At 43.8% G+C, this 19,487-nt stretch overlaps 1 protein-coding gene across 5 annotated transcripts in view; it reads left to right on the top strand.

The window, feature by feature from the left end:
- The window catches only part of GNB1L (G protein subunit beta 1 like), a 151,816-nt gene that overhangs the window by 77,760 nt on the left and 54,569 nt on the right, over window positions 1-19,487 (top strand). For all 5 annotated transcript variants that reach the window (XM_074206494.1, XM_074206493.1, XM_074206489.1 and 2 more), the window contains 2 exons: window positions 8,143-8,281; window positions 9,114-9,239. In XM_074206494.1, the coding sequence (XP_074062595.1) occupies window positions 8,166-8,281; window positions 9,114-9,239 (242 nt within the window). In that variant the 5' untranslated portion in view covers window positions 8,143-8,165. The remainder of the gene's footprint in view (window positions 1-8,142; window positions 8,282-9,113; window positions 9,240-19,487) is intronic.

Below are 19,487 nucleotides of genomic sequence, written 5' to 3'. Positions count from 1 at the left end.
TGTGTGAGCATTTACAAGACTTTCTGCATGTCTGTGTGTGAGAATAACAATTTCTCCTCTTTCTTTACTCAATCAAACATTTATTAGATTTCCAGCTAGGGATAGCTGTTTTGGAGCAGCTAAAATTGGAAAGACTCCTCTTCCTGAGTTTAAATCCGGCCTCAGGCACTTCCTACCTGTGTGACCTTGGACAGGTCACCTCACTCTGTTTGCCTTAGTTTCCTCATCTGTAAAATGAACCAGAGAGAGAAATGGCAAAGCATTCTAGAATCTCTGTCAAGGAAACCTCAAATGGGGTCATGAAGAGTCAGACACGACTGAATCAACACCTACTTTGGGAGGCAGAGAGCCACTAGCCTTGAGGAATCAGGAGGAGCTTCCTGTGTCAACTGAGAGGCTTGGGATTCAAAGAGGTAGAAGTGAGGAGGGAGCGCATTGTAGACTTTGGAAACAGTGTGAGGGGCAGCAGCAGCTTGTCCATTAGTGACTGTTTCTAAAGGAACTACTGCCTTTCAGGCCCTTCCTCAGATCTGGAGATTCAAGAAGAGACAAGACAGACCCTGCTCCCAAGGAGCTTGCAATCAAATAGGGGAGACCATGGGCAAACTATACAGAAAAAAAGATGAAATCCTTAGGAACAAAGGGCCCTGGAATTAGGAAGCTTCCTGTTGAAGATGGCCTTTTAGTTGGAAATGAAAGGAATCCAGGAGGGCAGTGGTCAGAGCGGAGGAGGAAGAGTGGGCCAGGTTTGGGGGACACCAGAGAAAATGCCCAGATTCCAGCAGTGAGAGGAGGCCGGGGGCACTGAATAGAAGATGAAGGAGAGGGAGGAGGGAGGAGGGCCAGTCAGAGAAGACTTATTGAATCCTGGAAGCTGTAGGAGCTCCTGGAGTTTACTGGGGTGGGGGTGGGGGGGCATGAACAGGCCTTTGCTTTAGGAAAATCCCCTTTGGTAGCTGAATGGAAAATGGTCTGGAGTGGGGAGCAGGGACTGCTTGCTCCTCTGCCCCCAGCAGCTACAGCCTGGTGTGAGGTGACAAGGGTCTGCACCAGGATGGGTGCACAAAGGAGGAGAGGTGACAAAGGCAAAATTGCCAGGGATAGTTGTCATGAGATGTCATGAGGAGTCTGAGATAACTCCTGGGTGGGATTCAGAGGACCTGGAGGGAAGTGAAGCTTTGGCACGAACAGAGAAGGTAGACCAATGTGGCTGAACTTTGGAAAGGGAAAGGGGAACAGTGTCTCTGGTTGGAGCTGATGTACAGTTCATTAAATAGTCAACGGGGTGTTTGATCCCCGAGGTAACAGGAATCATTGGTGCTTGTTTCCTGAAAGTGGAGTGACAAGGTCAGCTGTGTGCTTTTTGTGGGAGAGGGTTGCGTGGGAAGCCAGATAGGCAACTCTTGGTCCAGGTGAGAAGGGAAGGAGAACAGGAGCTGAGGTGGTCAGTTGATAAGTGGAGAGAAGGGGACAAATTGAAGAGAGATTGTGGGAGAAGAATTGACCAGACTTGGGCACTGATTGGATTTGAGGGTGAGTGAGACTAAGAAACTAAGGGTAACCCCCAGACTGTAAACTAGGCACCAGGATGGTGGGGTCTTTGACAGAAAGCGGGCTCTTTGGCGGCATGGAGAGTTTGGAGGTGAGTCTGAGAGTCAAATGCAGAGCAGGATCATGGAGCCCAGCCGGTGAGAGAGGACCCTGGGCAGAGCTGTGGGAATCCCATGTGGCTTAGAAAACCATTCTTTCCAACATTCTCTAGATTGTATTTTGATTTATTTTCTTAATGACATTTTCATCTGGTGGTGCTGGCCTTGCGAGTTTGATCCTTCAGATTTGGATAAAGAATTAACAAAGAGGACTGGGGACCAGAGGAATGGATGGAGAGAGCCAGGCCATGGAGACCCAGAAAAGAGAGAGAGTGCCCAAGAGGGAGGGGCAACTCCTGGCACTAAATGCTCCCATTATCGGCAGTATCAATGGAAGGGTCAGCCTTTTATGTAGTGCCTCATTGTATAGGATGGCAGCACAGAGGAATGAAAAATACCATAAAATTCTCCCCATCTGGTTGAAAGACTGAGCACAAGCTGGTCCATCTTTGTAGTTCTCACTCCAAAGCACTGGGTTTGTCTGGAGGCCCAGAGGCTTACTGAAACCCCCTTGGCCCTGGGTCTCTGGTGCCCTGGGATTGTGGGAGTCACCCACAATATGACCTTGGGGTAATGCTGGAACCTTTCTGAGGGAACAGAAGGAGCACTGAAGCCCTTTACACATTTGAGTAGGAGGCCACCAATGAAGGGAATGAAGGAATAAACAAAAGAGAGGTTTGGTGAGTGGCATCACCAGGAACCCGCAGCATTGACTCTAGCAATGCCGGGGGCTGTCTGTCCTGTCCCATGGAGCTGGGGTAGATCAGCTTTTCTTGTCTCTGGTTTTCTCTATTTGTCCATCAAGTTTTCTCAAAGAAGAAATGCATGAATTCATCAGCTGTGTTTCCCAGGCGGCTGTCTGCGGGTCTTAAGCTCCTCTTTGGGCCTGGCTGCGCCATGGCCTCTGTAAGGACATGCACAACGAGTCTACTGTTCCTGGTAGTTTCAACCCTTCACTCTCCTCCTGTACAGACTTTGTGTGTCTGCTGTTAAAGTGCCTGCCTAATCCTCCATCACCTCTAGGCTGACGCCTCCTGTGCGGGCCCGGGCCAGGTGGGCCCTGGGCAGTCAGGCATGGCAAAGGTTGGACTGAGGGGTGTTGGGCACGTCAGAAGTGTCTGGGGAGGTGGCCAAGATGGCAGAGCTTCACGATGAGTCAGGGATGACTCGAGTCTCGTGCTGTCTGGTCTTTCAGTTGGAATCAGCCAGGCAGTATTGATTAGGCACCATGCTAAGCATGGGGATGCCAAGAGAGAGGCATCAGCCAAAAACTCCTGCCCTCAGGGTGCTCCCAGTCTAAGTTTAGGTGCATGGTGTGCAGGATATGTTCAAGGTGGTCTCAGAACTCCAAGCTTCAACAAGACCTGGAAAGACCAAAGGTGGGACTTTAACCGAGGCTTGAAGTAAGCCAGGAGGTAGAGATGAGGTGGAAGAGAGCACCAGGCAGGGGACAAAGGCTTGACTTAGCCAGATGAGGGGTTGTGTTCAGGGTCGCTGCAGGGTAGAGATTTTTGGAGAGATTGAGATGTGAGAAGGCTGCCAAGACAGGAAGGGGCTTTGATGGCCACTAGAGTGTTTTATACTTGATCCTGAAGGGATGGGAAGCCCCTGAATACTTTTTTGAGTAGAGGGTTGATAGAGTCAGACCTGTGTTTTAGGAAGATTCATTTGACAGCTGAGTGGGGTGGGGGGATTACAATAGTCCAGATGACCCAGGCTGGGAGGTCCATTTTAATTCTTACTATTTGTTGACCTTGAGCAAGTTCCCTGCTCTCTCTGAGCCTCAGTGTCTCCATCTGTAAACAAGCTGCTGTTTCTCTTGGAGTACTCAGTTATTAAGAAGGAATTTGGTTGTTGGCCAACCCCTCAAGGTCACCCCTCTCCTTTTCCCAGGAAATGATGGAGCACACCAGCTCCCACCACCTTCTGTGGTTCTCGGGTATCCTTAGCCCCCCTCAGGCACTTGAGTGGAGTTGTCTGCCGAGACATCCTGAAATGTCTGCTTGATGGAGACCTGATGAGTGATGTCAGTCTCCACCAAAGGCCTCTTCCCACTCAGCCTCCTGACTCCATAATGGGTCACAAGGGTGGAGAAGGGAAGTCGAGGAGGAGACAGGAGGACAGGACAGCTGATTTCTCAGGAAAAGAAGGCGACATCCTACGGTGAAGAATGCAGGTGGGCTGAGATTCAGAGTGGCTGTGCCCTGCGCTGGTTACAGGAGCCTGGTTCACCCAATGAAAAAAAGTCAGTACCCCCATATTCTGGGGGACCATCTCCACATGGATACCTGCAGTAAAGGGAGAATTCTTTTTTAAAAAGATTGAACTGATTGGAGGCTATAGTTTGGGCAGGAACCTTCTAGATTGTCTCTCACCTCCCTGCAAAAACAGAGACTGATAGAGTGAAGTAACTTGTCAAAATTCAAACCCAGAACTTCCGCACCCCCCACCCCCAGTTCAGTGTTTCACCTCTTCAGGAAAGTACATAACCAGTTGTGAAAATTTTGGGAAAGGTGTCATCTTAATAGTGACTTTGGGGATTTTTCTGGAAATTGTTTGGCCGTGGAAGATCTATAAGGCAAGGAAGTACTCCTAACATTTGTGGGATTGGGGAGGAAAGGTGGATATCGAGTAGGATAGGAAGAGGGGTGCTTGGGAGGCAGAGTTCCTGGTGAAGGTTTTTGGGAACCACCCCCCAGCTTGTTGTGGACAAGTCAGTGAGCCCGAGTCCACAGACCAGCCTAGGACATTTGGCATCTCTGCCTGCTCATCATGAACTGGAAAGCCCACCCTTATAGGTAGAAAGAACATGTGCCAATTGAGCTTTATATGGTAAACTTAGCTCTGACTGCTGCTACTCACCAGGGTTCTGGGGAGGAAGACTGTTGAGCCCTCTTTCTCTGTGTTTCTTTGTACCTATTTTCTCTCCCCTCTTCCCTTGTCCTCCCCTCCCCTCCTCTCCTTTCCCTCTCTCCCTTTCTTTAACTCTTGTGTCTTCCCTAAAACATTAAGATATCCCCAGTTCCTCCAACGGACCCTCACACAGAATGAACCTTACACCCTTCTTTATTCTCATTACCTTCCCCTTATCAATGTTATTCTTTTGTGTTGTCTTCCCAGCTTATAAATGGCCTTTCTAAAATGGTACTGTTAAAACTGGACACTGCAGTCCAGATGTGACCTGTGACTAGGACAGAGTTTAGTGAGACTGTCAGTTCCTTATTCCTGGAGATTTTCTTAGTCCTGCCTGCCACCCCACCCCCTCCCTCTGTTTTTACATTTACATTTTTTTCTCAATTACACGTGATAAAATTTTTAACATTCATTTTTTAAGCTTTTGGGTTCCAAATTCTCTCCTCTTCTTTCCCTCCCCTTTCCCTGAGACAGTAAGCAGTTTGATACAGGTTATACATGTACAGTCTTGCAAAACATATTTCTTCATTAATCATGTTGTGAAAGGAGACACAGACCAAAATAAAAAAACAAGAAAAATAAAGGTTAAAATGTATGCTTCGATCTGTATTCAGATTCCTTAAGTTCTTTTTCTGAAGGTAAAGAGCATTTTTCATCATGAATCCTTTAGAATTGGCTTATATCATTGTTTTGCTGAGAGAAGCTAAGTTCATTCACAGTGGATCACCATATAACATTGCTGTTATATGTACAATGTTCTTTTGTCTCTCTTCATTTCATTTTGTATCTGTTCATAGAAATCTTTCCAATTTTTTCTGAAATCCGATTAGTCATCATTTTTTAAAAAATTTTTTTTTATTGGGAGGGGGATGGAGGCAATGGGAGTTAAGTGACTTGCCTAAGGTCAAAAAGCCAGTGTCTGAGGCTGGATTTGAACTCAAGTACTCCTGCCTCCAGAGCCAATGCTTTATCCATTATGCCATCTAGCTTCCCTCTCATCATTTCTTTTTTTTTTTTTTTTTAACTTTTTAGATTTTTCAAGGCAATGGGGTTAAGTAGCTTGCCCAAGGCCACATGGCTAGGTAATTATTAAGTGTCTGAGGTCGGATTTGAACCCAGGTACTCCTGACTCCAAGGCCAGTGCTCTATCCACTGCGCCACCTAGCCACCCCTCCTCTCATCATTTCTTAAAGCACAATATTATTCAATTAGATTCATTATACCACAGCTCGTTCATCTATTCCCTAACTGTTAGGCCTCCCCTCAATTTCCAATTCCTTCCCACCACAAAGAGAGTTGTTACAAATATTTTTTGTACATGTAGGTCCCCCCTCCTTTAAAAACTTTAGGATACAGACCTAGTAGTGGTATTTCCAGATCAAAGGGTATGCACAGTTTTTTTTATGTTCTTTTCTTTTTCCCACAGAGTTTTCAACATTCATCTTTTTTCTTTTTTATTTCAATTACATGTAAAAATAATTTTCAACGTTCATCATTTTGCAAACTTTTGAGTTCCACATTTTTCTACCACCTTCCTGCCCCCCTCCCCCATATAGATTGTACATGTTCAATCATGTTGAACATATTTCTATAGTTGTGTTGTGAAAGAAGAATTAGAATGGGGGGGGGGGAGCATGAGAAAAAAAACAACATGAAAGAAGTTTTAAAAAGTGACCAGAGTCTGCTCTGCATTTAGACTCCATAGTATTTTCTCTGGGTGTGGGTGGCATTGTCCATCCCAAGACTTTTTGGGTTGTCCTTGATCACTGGACTATTGCGAGGAGCTGTGTCCATCATAGTTGATCATCTCACAATGTTGCTTTACTGTGTACAGTGTCCCCCTGGTTCAGCTCGTGCCAGTCTTCCCAGGCTTTTTTGAAATCGGCCAGCTCATGATTTCTTACAGAACAATTGTACTTCAACATTTGCTCTGTGAGTGAGGAAGAATTGAAACAACTAAACGGAAATGTGAGCTTTAGAGTAACCACCCTGGTGTTCACCTGGACTATTGATGCCCATCCCAAGCTCGTATCAGTCTGATCAGCCACAGCTGGGCACACTGTAACTCATCTCTTACATAGTGATGTCATCTTAGTCTTCTTCGATAACCAAGGACAAGAAATAACCAACAAACTCTAACACTTTCATATTCCACAAATTTGTTCAGCCATTTTCCAACTGATAGGTATCTCCTCAATTTCCAATTCTTTGCCACTATAAAAACAGCTGTTATAAATATTTTTGAGCATGTGGGTCTTTTTCTCTTTTTTATTATCTCTTTGGGATACAAACCTAGTATTGTTGGATCAAAGGGTATCTGAGTTTTATTGCCCTTTGGACATAGTTTCCAATTGCTCTCCAGCATGGTTGGATAGATTCACAACTCCACCAAGAGCACATTAGTGTCCTGATCTTTCTACATCTTCTCCAATATCCGTCATTTTCCTTTCTAGGTAGTACCCAGAGTTGAGATTATGCCTCTCTTGAAGCAGCATGGCATTGCCTGCCTCAGCAGTGAGGCATCCCTAAGCTTGGAGTCCCTCTCTTTTCAGATTACATACTCTTTAAATATACTTCCTCTGCCTACTTGAAAAGTTAATTTTTTTTGAACCCAAATGTAATGCTTTACATGTTTCTATATAAATTTCATATTCATAAATTAGGCTCAGTATTCAAGATAATATTTTGGATTCTAAGTCTGTCCATCCACTCTAGGAGCTATCCTTTTCTGCTTTGGTTCTCTGCAAATCTGATGACTCTGGCATTTATGCCTTTATCACAGTCATTGATACATGTTAAACACAAATGGACATGCACAATGTTCACTAGATTGTTTGCTGCTGAGGGGAGGGGTGGGAAGGGAGGGTAGAAGAAAATTGTGTAACTTATAAATATGCATTCTTTCATAGCATGTAACTGGAAAAATAAAATAATATTAATATGTTAGTAGTAATTGTAGTAGCAGCAGTGACAGTGAAACACTTTACATTATTATCTCATTTGATCCTCACAGTAACTGGTGCTATGCATTACATTTTACAATGACTTGACCAGAGTTTCATACTGCTCCACCAGTGCTGGTACTATCTACATCCAGGCAATCAAGTTGCCGTAGGAAATCTACCAAATGTGCCAGGGGCCTTTCTCTGGATGTTGAGAAATTCCAAGGGTATGCATGGAGCACAGGGGCTGTCTGCCAGTCCCTCTTGCCCTTGCCAGGTAATCAGCCATACACTTCTCCAATTCTTCTTCAGAGATCCTTATCTGTTGTGGTATGCTGTTGTTTACTGCTCTATGAGGAAGACAGAATTGAAGCGGCTCAAAAGAAATGTGACATTTGTAAGTTTAGAGGACCCACACCCAGGTGTTCCCATGGATTATTTGTGTCCAGCCTGTGGCAGAGTATTCAGAGTTCATATCAGTCTGATCAGCCACAGTAGGACACACTGCAATCTGTCTCAAACATAGTGATGTCATTTTGGTCTTCTTCAATAACAAAGGACTAGAACCAAGAGGAGGAAACTTGAAGCAAATCTGGACAGAAATAAGAAGGGTATTTTGTTCTTTCTTCCTTCAAAAGGTGACTGGATTTCTTTTCCCATCATGCCTCTTCCTCCGCCTCCACCACAGTTCGTGCTTCGAGGAACACAGTCAGCAGTAAATAGCCTACATTTTTCCTGTCAAACCGAGGCACCCAGTCTCCCACTGTTATTCTCTGGGTAAGTGACACTTCATATTTCTGACTAATGGCAAAGAGCAGCCAATCTGAATTGTGATCAGCTTTTTCAGTTGGAAAATACTTTTTTTAAAGAAATGTTTATTTTTGTTCTCTTCATATATACATAGTAACTCCAGGCCATCCAAGCAAAGCTCTTTCTAACCTGGTTTAATGTATAAATAAGCATGCTTGGTAATTAGCTTTCCCATTGTCTGTAAATGTCTGTTCCTGAAGTATTTGAAAAGCACTTTGTTCACTTAGTAAGATTAAAATTTGCCTTGGATATCATTTTAAATGTGGAAGTTCTGATGGCCTAGGGGAAGGAAATAGAAACTTGGAGTTCTTATTCTATCACTGCCTAGATAGATGTGATTTTGGTCAGTACCCCTTCACTCTCCCACTCTCCCTGCTTGTTTTATCATCTGAAAATTGGGAATTATGCTACTTGTCCTGCCTTGCTGATTGGTTTATTGGGGAAGCAGGCCCTCTGCCAGTCTTGAGACTCTACACTTTCTCAAGCCTCTAGGGCAGCCTGCACTGGCAAAGAGGTCATTCACTAGTATAGCCTCTTTCTCAGGGGTGAGGGCAGTACTGGAGATGACAAGAAATGAGAGCCTTATATGGCTAGACTGAACCTATGGGGTTGTGAGATACCATCTATGTTCTCGAGCATATCAGGTCTTATTCCCATCACCTACCACATTGTATGTAAACTACCTCTTCCTGCATTGTTGTGGTCTATGGATCTCAGGAAATATTTTTAAAGGAGTGGGAGAGGGAGCAATTATACCTCCAGGGCCAACTAAACCAACATCTGGCATATTATTTGACAGATCACTCAATGGACTGGTACATGTCTGGAACCTGCAGACCCGAAGAGTGGATATTACATTGGATGGCCATGCAGGGCAGTCTGTATATTGGGTGAAGACTCTGGAGGACCAACACTTGCTCCTCAGGTGAGTCGAGGAACTAAACAGGAAGGATACTTGGTTGTCTAGTTGCATGGCCATCAGGGAACTCCAAGTCCTGAGGCAGTAGTAATTCTGAATTTTTCTTCCTCTTAAGTCTTGGAAAACAATGTGCCTCAAAATTATCATTCAAGGCTCACTCACTGGACATCTCTCTGAGTCCATTGCCAAATAAATTGTCTCTCTCTTCCTCACACACGATATATATCTCCCATTGCTTTGCACAGGTTATCGTCCCTACATTCTTTCCTCCTCACAGTCACCTCAATTCATGAACTAAAGCTAGTGAGATGAATTTATCAAAGAAAACACTGACCAGTATCTGAAATTATTACATATCTAAAGATCCCTCCCAAAGAAGGAGGGAATAATTCTATAACAACTACAAACAGGACTCAAAGAAAAAGACATGGATTTTCTGGGTTTTTTTCTTTATTTTTACCATCCTACCCCCCCTCCCATGACAGCAAACAATCTGATCTAGGTTATGTACATGTACAGTTGTGTTTAGCATATTTCCATATTGGTCAAGGAGGAATTAATACTATGAGAACTCTGAGAAGGAAAGAAAAACCATAAAAGAAATTTTAAAAGTGACTATAATGAGCTTCACTTTACATTGACTCCATAGTTTTTCCTCTGGACGTGGATGTCGTTTTCCATGACAGGTCTCTCAAGATTGTCTTTGCTCACTGAACTGCCGAGAGGAGCTGTCACCTTCATAGTTGATCCATCTTACAATGTTGCCATTAATGTGTTCAGTGTTCTCCTGTTCTGCCCACTTGACTCAGCATCAGATCATGCAAGTCTTTTCATGCTTTTCTAAAGTCCAGTTCTTCATGATTTCTTACAGAACAATAGTATTCCATAGCATTCATATAACACAACTTGTTCAAGCATTCCTCAATTGATGGACATCCCTTCAATTTACAATTCTTTGCCACAACAAAAAGGACTCCTATAAATATTTTTGCACATGCAGGTCTTTTTCCCTTTTTTTTTGTAATTTCTTTGGAATTTAGATCTAGTAGTGGTCTTGCTGAATCATCCATTTCTAAGAAGGCAGCATTTAATTCCATTAAAAATAAAGTCCAGGCAAAGCTTAGAGAGATGCAGGACTCTTGACTAAGTAAGAAGGCAAATGAAATTCAATTTTATGGGGACAGTAACAAACCAAAATGCTTTTATGATGCCCTGAAAGCTATTTCTTGGCCAAAGACAAGTTGAAGTCAGTCAGACCCTAGCTGAAGTTCCAACTGAAGAAGAAGTTTCGAATGCCATTAGGCTCCTTTCAAGTGGCAAAGCATCTAGTGCTGATTCTATTCCGTCTGAGATCTATAAGGTGAGGGATCCATTGCTCATCCCAAAACTACTGAAATTTTTCAGGCAATATGGCATGAAGAGGTTATCCACCAAGAATTCAAGGATACCTCCATTGTCCATCTCTATAAAGGTAAAAGGAATAGATTGCCCTGTGACAATCAGAGGGGTATTTCTCTTTTAGTCATTGCTAATAATATTCTTTCCAGAGTCCTTCTCAATAGGTTGATCCTTCACCTAGAAGTTGGTCACCTTGTTGAGAGCCAGCATGACTTCAGAAATGGTAGAGGTGGTGCTTGCAGCCTGACAACTCCAGGGAATATGCCAGGAATAGAACAGAGGTCTGTATACAACATTTATAGCTCTGACCAAGGCCTTTGATTCTGCCAGTTGCAAGAGTTTATGGAAAATTATGTCAAAATTTGGTTGCCCAGAAAAGTTCATCAGTATTGTATATCAATGATGATGTGCTTTCCTGGATTCTGGATAGTGGATGATGCTCTCGAGATTTCTCAGTCACCAAAGATGTAAAACAAGGATGTGTCCTTGCTCCCATACTTTTTAGTATGATCTTTTCAGCCATGTTATCAAACGCCTTCAATGAAGATGAACATGGCCTCAAGTTCAGCTACCTCACTGATGGCACATTCTTTAACTTGGAAAAACTACAAGCCAAGACCAAAGTGGAAGGAGTGTTAGTGCATGATCTTCTGTTTGCAGATGATTGTACCCTCAATGCAGCCTCTGAAGCTGAGATGCAACAGGGTATGAATTGATTCTCTGCTGCTTGTGCTCATTTTGGTCTAATAATTAACACCAAGAAAACATGGATGTGTCATCAGCCAGCACCACACCATCCATATGTGGAACCATCAATTACAGTAAATGGAGAAATTTTGAGTACTGTGGACAAATTCATTTACCTTGGCAATGTCCTTTCCAAGGAGATATACATTGATAATGAGGTTGACACACACATCACCAGCACAAGCTCAGTATTAGGAAGGCTCCTAAAGAAAGTATGGAAGAGAAGAGATATTAGACTAAGAAACTGAAGGTCTCCAGAGCTGTTATGTTGACCTCATTGCTATATGCTTGGGCAGTCTACCAGTGCCATGTCAGGAAACTGAATCGCTTGCATTTAAATTGTTTTAGGAAGATTCTGACAATCACCTGGCAAGAGAATGCCAGAAACTGAGGTCCTTTCTTGAGCTAAACTGCCTAACATTGCAACATTACTACAGAGAGTACAACTTCGATGGGCTGGACACATTATTAGAATGCCGGAGGTATGCTTGCCAAAAAAACTATTTTATGGATAATTCACACAGGGCAAGCAATCACAAGGGTATCACAAGTGATACTGAGACACCCTGAAGGTCTCATTGAAGAACTTTAGAATTGACTGTGCAGCCTGGGGGACACTGGCACAGAATTGCCCAGTATGGTGTGCCCTTATCAGTGAGTGTGCTGCACTCTATGAGGAAAGAAGAATTGAAGCAGTTCAAAGGAAACATGATGACATATGCAAGTTTAGAGTACCCACCCCAGGTATTCACGTGGACTACTGGTGCCCAACTTGTGGTAGAACATTCCAGGCTTGTATTGATCTGATCAGCCACAGTCAGGCACATTGTAATTTGTCTCAAGCATAGTGATGTCATTTTGTTCTTCTTCAGTAATGAAGGATAAGAACCAACCATTGCTCAATCAAAGAAAAACATGAATTTTCTACATAGATGATATAAATACTTAAAGGAAATGAAGCAAGAGTTAAAAAGATAAAATAAAATCTCTCAAGGGAAGACTTTGAAGGAGAATTAGTGTCTTAGAAGAGAAATTGCTAAACTTTACCCAAAAAGTAGACTTGCTGAAAGACCTCAGAAATCAGTAACTCTAAGAGGTATCAGGAAATTTTAGAACAATATCAAGAGATTAAAAAAAGATAAAATGTAAGATATCTGAGTTTAAAAATACTATCTTGGAAAATAAATCAAGGAGAGATAATTCAAGACTGTCTGAAAACCATAATTTAAAAATAAATTCTATTTTTTTTATTTCTATGGAAATTCTATTTCAAAATATTATCAGTTAAAACCTCTCAGATATATTAGAACCAGAAGTCAAAAATGAAAATAGAATCTACCAATCATTTTCGGAAAGAAACTTCAAAAGGAAAAGTCCCAGGAATGCCATAGCCAAAACCCATAGCTTTGAAAGAAAAAATGCTACAGGCATCCAGAAACAAACAGTTCAAGTACCAAAGTACCACAGTCAGGATGACACAAGACTTTACATCTTCTGCTTTTAACAAGAGGAGATCTTGGAACACCATAATCCCAAAGCCAGAAGGATAACTTAACTGTGCAAAGTTTAGTATAATCCTCATGGGGAGGATGAACTTCTAACTGAATAGAGAACTTTTAAGCATTTCTGATGAAGGGATCAGAATTGATTAGGAATTTTGAGCTACAATGTTGAGACACAAGCAAAACCTAGATGGTAAATGTATTTGAGCAATTGAAAGGGAAGGGAATAAGCATAGACACTGCTAAATTCTTCACAAAAAGATCTTGTTTAAACCCTGTGAGGTAGGAGCTGTTATCATCCCCATTTTACAATTGAGGAAACTGAGAATTTAAAATAAAGTTTGAGATTGCCGAGGGTCACACAGCTTGGAAGTGTTTGAGGCTGGATTTGAACCTGGGTCTTCCTGACTCCAAGTCCAGTGTTCTGCTAGCTGCTTCCAGAAGGGATTATATGATAATTAAGATCTAATATTCTAATGCAGAAGAAGAAGGCAAAAAAAAAGTATATTTTTTCTTTCTTTTTTTCTTTTTTGTGAGGCAGTGGTATTAAGTGACTTGCTAAATGTTACACAGCTAGTAGTATCAGGTGTCTGAGGCCAGATTTGAATTCAAGTCCTCCTGTCTCCAGGACTGGTGCTCTATCCATTCTGTCACCTAGCTGCCCCAGAGGTATCTTTTCAGAATCTCGTTGCTCTTAATATAAGAGTATTGAGAGAGTTAAATAAGAAAAACAGAAGTCCTAGGTGTGAATTGGTCCTTTTTTTGGAGTTTTGAAGAGAGGAAAGGGAAGAGAGGAAAGAAGAAATTCATTAGTGTAGAAAAGAGAAATGAAGGGGGGGGGGACCTGCAGTTTTTCATAGATGGAGGCATGAGCAGATGATTGTGCAGAGTTGGAGGAAGGGGTGGGTATATGGGCAATAGATTCACTTTACTCTTAATGAACAAAAGAAGATTGAACACACAGTTTGTTGTGGAAAGACATCAAGCATAGAAAAGAAAAAAGTCAGGAGAAAAGGAGGGGGTTGAGAGGCAGGACATTAGCAATAACTTTAAAAGCAACTTCCTACTAGTGAAATGAGGAATAAAAAGGAAAGAGCTAAAATTGAAGGGGGTGCCTTAGATGATCTCTTAAATGATTTGGTAATGACTGAACAGATTTTATATGTGAATATGATGGAATATTATTGTACTGTAGGAAGGTGGCATGTAGGCCAGTCCCTATGGTAGGGAGACTGAGGCTGGTGGATCTCCTGAGTTAGAGAGCTCTGAGCCACAATAGGGGAAGGGGGAAGCTTTAGACTGTTCAGGTGCCTGCAGAGTCTGTGGTCAACATGAGGAGCCCTGGGAGCAGAGGGCGACCAGGGTGACCCAGGCTCACAAAAATGGACAGTTTAAGGCATTTGTGCAGTATTTTTTCCACTGTGCCATGTAGCTTCCTAATTCAGAACTTTTAAAAAATTTAATGTTAGGGGGCAGCTAGGTGATGCAGCGAATAGAGCACTGCTGGCCTTGGAGTCAGGAGGACCTGAATCCAAATCTGGCCTCAGACATTTAATAATTACCCAGTTGTGTGACCTTGGGCAAGTTACTTAACCCCATTGCCTTGTAAAAACAAAAAAAAATTAATGTTAAACAGAAAATCATATCTGTTTTTGGAGGCAATGGGCACTCATTGGAGTTCATTGGTTGGAGTTGGGGGTTTGATAGAAACAGGCCTCTTCTTCAGAGGTTTTGGCAGTTGTCTGGAAGATGAATAAATCAGGGTGGAGAGAGCCTCTTAGTAGGAAGCCCAGACTGGAGGTTCCTGTTCTGGTCCTGTGAGTGGTGATGATGACCTGCCCCAGAAGGGTGGCTCTGAGAGTGGAGATAGGAAAACTGATGGAAACAAAGAAGATGAGGCAGCCATTGGGCACTGGGAATGGAGAGGGAGAGCTGAGCCCCAGTCACAGGGAAGGTCTGAAGAGAGGGTTGTTTGGGGCAGGGGATGGATTGAGAGTTATGGTTTGGATGGTGAGAAGCCTTCAGTTTGAAATGGCTAGTAGTCAGTTGGTGATGCAGGACAGAAGCTTGGAAGAAACGAGGGCTGGGCATCCAAATGTAAGAAACACCCACATAGAGATGGGAGCCAGTGAGGTCAGCAGTGGAGGGGCTAGCGAGAGCCCAGACTCAGTCTGGTCAGGTGTGACTTAAGGCAGATCAGCAAAGGAGACTGAGGAGGAAATTTAGCACAGGTCAAAGGAAAATCCAGAACATTCATTGTTATGAAAACTCAGATGGAAAAAGAAGGGGGAATCAGATATATCAGCATCTTCAGGAAAAGTCGGGAAAGATGAGGCCTGAGCAAAGGTCATGCAGTCCAGCAACTGAGAGGCAGCTGGTCACCTTAGAGAGAACACCATGGGTGGAGCAAGGTGAGAAGCCAGACCTCGGAGGGTTATGAAAAGATGAAGAAGAGAGGAAGTAAGGGCATCAAGTGTAGACAACTTTTTCACTGAGATCATACCAGATCTGGGTGGAGAACAAAAAATCCACAGCAATGCTTAGTTGCATTTAAAGAATACAGTGTTAGTTTTGTCATGAAAGGTCTGTCTAGTTAACAAAAAGGAAGAATTGCTGGAGGGCCTTGAAGAAAATGGATGGAGAAGACAGTTGTGGTAGGTTGCTGAATGGGCTCAGTTCAAGCTGTAATGCTTCCTGGAGGAGGAAGGCCTGAAATTAGAAGAAAAAGAACATGGAGAAGGAAAGTCTTCATATGTTAGAGTGACAGAGGGCAGGAATCGAACTTGTGACCTGCAGCCTACCTGAGTGTGATTTGAACCCAATTAGAATGTAACAGAATAAAGAAAACTAAACTAGAAAACTAGAACCAGCTAAGTCAGTTTATATAGCTGGGTCAGGAGGGATCCCTATGTATGAGTGACCCCATTTCTATTTGAGTCATCACCACTGGTGAAGAAAACAAATCCCTACTCTGGAAGACCTGAGATCTGGGTTCATATCCTGCCCTGTTGCTTATACTTAAGTAAAATGAGAGGATTGCCCCAGGCAGCCCCCACATCCCTTCTACCTCCATAACAGTCATTCTATGAGCCAAGATCCCAGGTTTTCTCTCTATTATCTGTGTGACTCTGGTCAGGACGTTATTATTAGGTCATCAGGGGTTCTTTCCTGTTAAGAAAGGACTCCATCCTCCAGTATGCCCAGGCTCAGAGCTTCAGTGTTGTTTGAGGGAGAAAAAGAATGCCCATTGTGGTGGGGCCAGGTGCCCACAGCCCAACTGATGTAGGGGTAGAGAGAGTGCCCGAGACATGATCAACTGAGCACCCATAACTGAGTAAACACAAGGGCCTTCCTGGAGGGTGCTTGCCCCCAGAGTCCTTTGGGACACCTCTCCAGCTGTAGAGAGAAAATATGCCTAAGTCTTTCCTCATCAGTCCTGAATTGGGGGAAAACCCTATTTCTCAACTCCTCTGGGGGAGATAAATGAAATTACCATCATTTTTGTTTTGTTGCCTTATTATTTATTTCCATCCTGATTAAATATTTCCTCTTTCAGTATTGCTGCTCACTGTTTTGGTTGCATGATGACCAAGTAGATCTCAGACGTCTCAGCTAGCTCTACTGTTCTCTTTCAAATCCTTTTCACAACTCATCCATAGACTATTAAGAGCTGGAAGGGACCTTGTAAAGCTCAAACATCATCAGCCCTTAGTTGAGAATCATTTATTGGGTAATTAATCTAGTCCAATACCATTATTTCATAGAAGAAGTTATCAACTCATGCAGGATATGCCTCAGTCTCTGCTTTTTGAACATGGAGAGCTGAATGATCTCTCTCTTTCACCTCCCTTCTTGCCAAGGGCATCTGCATTCTCCAAGTCCTCCAGGCTCAGGACCAGCCCAGGTGGGGTTTCCTCAGGAGCAGTCACCCCACAAATCTGGACTGTAGTCACATCTCTTGCTTTGTGTTTCGCCACAGTCACAGCCCCTCTCCTACATCCCCTCTTCTCAGTGATACCTTGGTCAGTCCAGGACCTCATCTCCCCCCACCCCCATCCAGGTCACTGAAGTCATCCCCTCATTAGCCTCCTGTTCTTGAAAGTCTTTCCCCATTACAGGCCATTCTCTCCCCTCAACTGTCAGAATGAGCTTCTTAAACCCAGGCCCGATGAGATGGGCCTTCCCCCACTCACTAAGCTCCAATGGTTCCCTATTCCTTCCAGTATCAAATAATCAGGCCTTTGGCATCAAAAGCTCCTCACAAGGTGGCCCTTCCTTACTTCACCAGTTTCTTTATCCTTTACTTCTGCCCACATCTTCTATGATTTAGTTCCACTTTTTTGATTCAGTCTTTACCCAGGATGCCCATCTCCTGATGCCCCACCTTTATCCTGGTTTGTGCCCTGTGTCTAGCATGCTCTCCCTCCTCCCCTCCACCTTCTGGCTTCCCCAAGTCTCAACTCAGATGCCACCGTCTGCCCCTAATGCTAGTGTCTCTTTCAAGGGTGTGGGAGCCAGATTGCTTCTGTTATCCTTTTGTTAGACTCCAGTGAGAGGACATCCCTGTACAGTGAGTGCTTCACAGACATTAGAGCAGAATAGACATGATAACTACTAGCATTATAATTTACCCAAAAATAGTTTTCTTCACAGCCTTGCGAGGTAGTTAGTCCAGTATCATTCTTCCCATTGCATAGATGAAGAGACTGAGGGCTTAGTAACAGTTGCCCAACTTGCAAGGAATTAGAGGAGTCAGGACTCTCATCCCTTGGTGTCTCTCACAATGTAACCTAAAATTTGAGTGCCTTTGGGAAACACCACTACTGCTAATGATTAAAGTGCTGCAAGATGTTAGATATAGGGCAGAAAGGGCCCGGACCTGCCGGGCATCTCCTGGAGATGTGCTTGGAGAGAGCAAACTTGTTTCTCGGGGGAGTGAAGATGGGCCTGTCCTGGCCTGCTTATCAAGGGAAGACATCATGCCCAGGGTAGCTGTTGGAGCTCATTAGCCCATCAGCTCAATTAAAAGGCCAGAATTGGAACAGTGTTATGACATTGGCCTTGTTAGCATAATTACCACTGTTTTCCCCTCTGTGTTTTCTGCATTGACTGGAGGTCTGTGACTCAGAACCTCCCTTGTTTCTCTCCCTGTGGCTGCCTTTGTTTTCCATTTGGCAGGTGTGTGACCCCCTTTCCCTTTTCTCCCCCAAATTCCACTATTGACGCCTCCAGCTCAACCTCCTCTAGCTCTCTCTTCAAAATAGACCTGAAAACAAGGTACAGGCATGTGAGTAAACAAAATCTCCTCAGTGAGGTGATGCACCTGGCTCAGGGGAACCAAGTTGGAAGCTATAGGAGGCAGAATTCAAACCCAGGCCTCTCCTGAAGCTCCACTAAGTTTCAGGGCCTGCCTTGCTTTACACACCACTCAGAGACTCTGCTGAGTGCTCAAGCATTTGTGTATCTGCCAACCCCCCAGGATGAAAGGTGGGGTCCCCATGTAGTTGGTGGAGCTTGAACCACCCCCCAATCTCTGCTTGAGGATGATGTTTAGAGAAAGGAGATGATTCTGGATATTCCAAAGAAGCCAGCCCTTGCCTCCAGTGTTACTTTCTAGAAAAATTCTTGTCCATCATTGGATACATTCACCAGTGAAAAGTCTTCCTTTGTGTCTGACCCTGATAATCTTCTCAGGCTTTGTGACCACGTTTTGTTTCTTCCTTTTTCCAAGCCATGGGGTCAAGTGACTTATTAAGTGTCTGAGGTCGGATTTGAACTCAGGTCCTCCTGACTCCAGGACTGGTGTTCTATTCACTACGCCATCTAGCTGCCCCTGTGACCACGTTTTTGTCCTCATCAGATGCCCCCTTCACTTTGGGTATCCCCAAGCCTCTATCCCATCTCACTTCTTTTGTCACTGACACATTGCATATTGTCTTGTACCCTCATGTGTGTATATACATGTGTGTGTGTGTGTGTGTTTTGTCTTCCTGACCAAACTTGGTCAGGACCCCCAAAAAGAGTAGTTGAGGGAGAGAATATGTGATGAAGGCTGAAGCTGAAGGCTCAGAGCCAGAAGAGTCATGGGGAACTATTCACAGAAGCAGAAAAGGAATGGGCCCAGAGGAGGAAGAGGAGACCCAGGAGTATCAGTTTGGGGACCCAGAAGCCAAAGGGGGGTAGTGACCTGGGGTGCTCTGGGACTCCAGACTAGAATTCAGGAAACCTAAGCTGAAGGCTTGGCTTCATGACATTGATCCATTCTCTTCTTTCTGAGCTTCTTGTGTCCCCATCCACAAATCAGAGGACTAGAATAGCCTTCAGCTTTCCAGCTCTGGCATTCGGGGACAAGTCCAAGGAGGTAGTGGTTGCCCATTGGTTGATGATTAACCTAAGAGAGTATGTGATGATAGATGTATTCAGGGGGTCGTGCCCAGCATAATTGTTCATGGTTCTACATCACAGTGCCAGGAGGCCTCCTGCAAGGGCCTACGTTGTTTCACTTGTTTGTTAGTGATTTGGTGGGGATTCCCTCTCTGAAGTGTGGACTTTCTCCTCACCTAGACCATCCCCTCTGATGTGTCCTGACCCCAATCCCCTTCTTTCT

Source organism: Macrotis lagotis, chromosome X (assembly GCF_037893015.1).
Source record: "Macrotis lagotis isolate mMagLag1 chromosome X, bilby.v1.9.chrom.fasta, whole genome shotgun sequence".
Taxonomy (NCBI): Eukaryota; Metazoa; Chordata; class Mammalia; order Peramelemorphia; family Peramelidae; genus Macrotis; species Macrotis lagotis.
The sequence above is the reverse complement of the archived record's forward strand: the minus strand, read 5'-3'. Positions and strand labels throughout refer to the sequence as shown.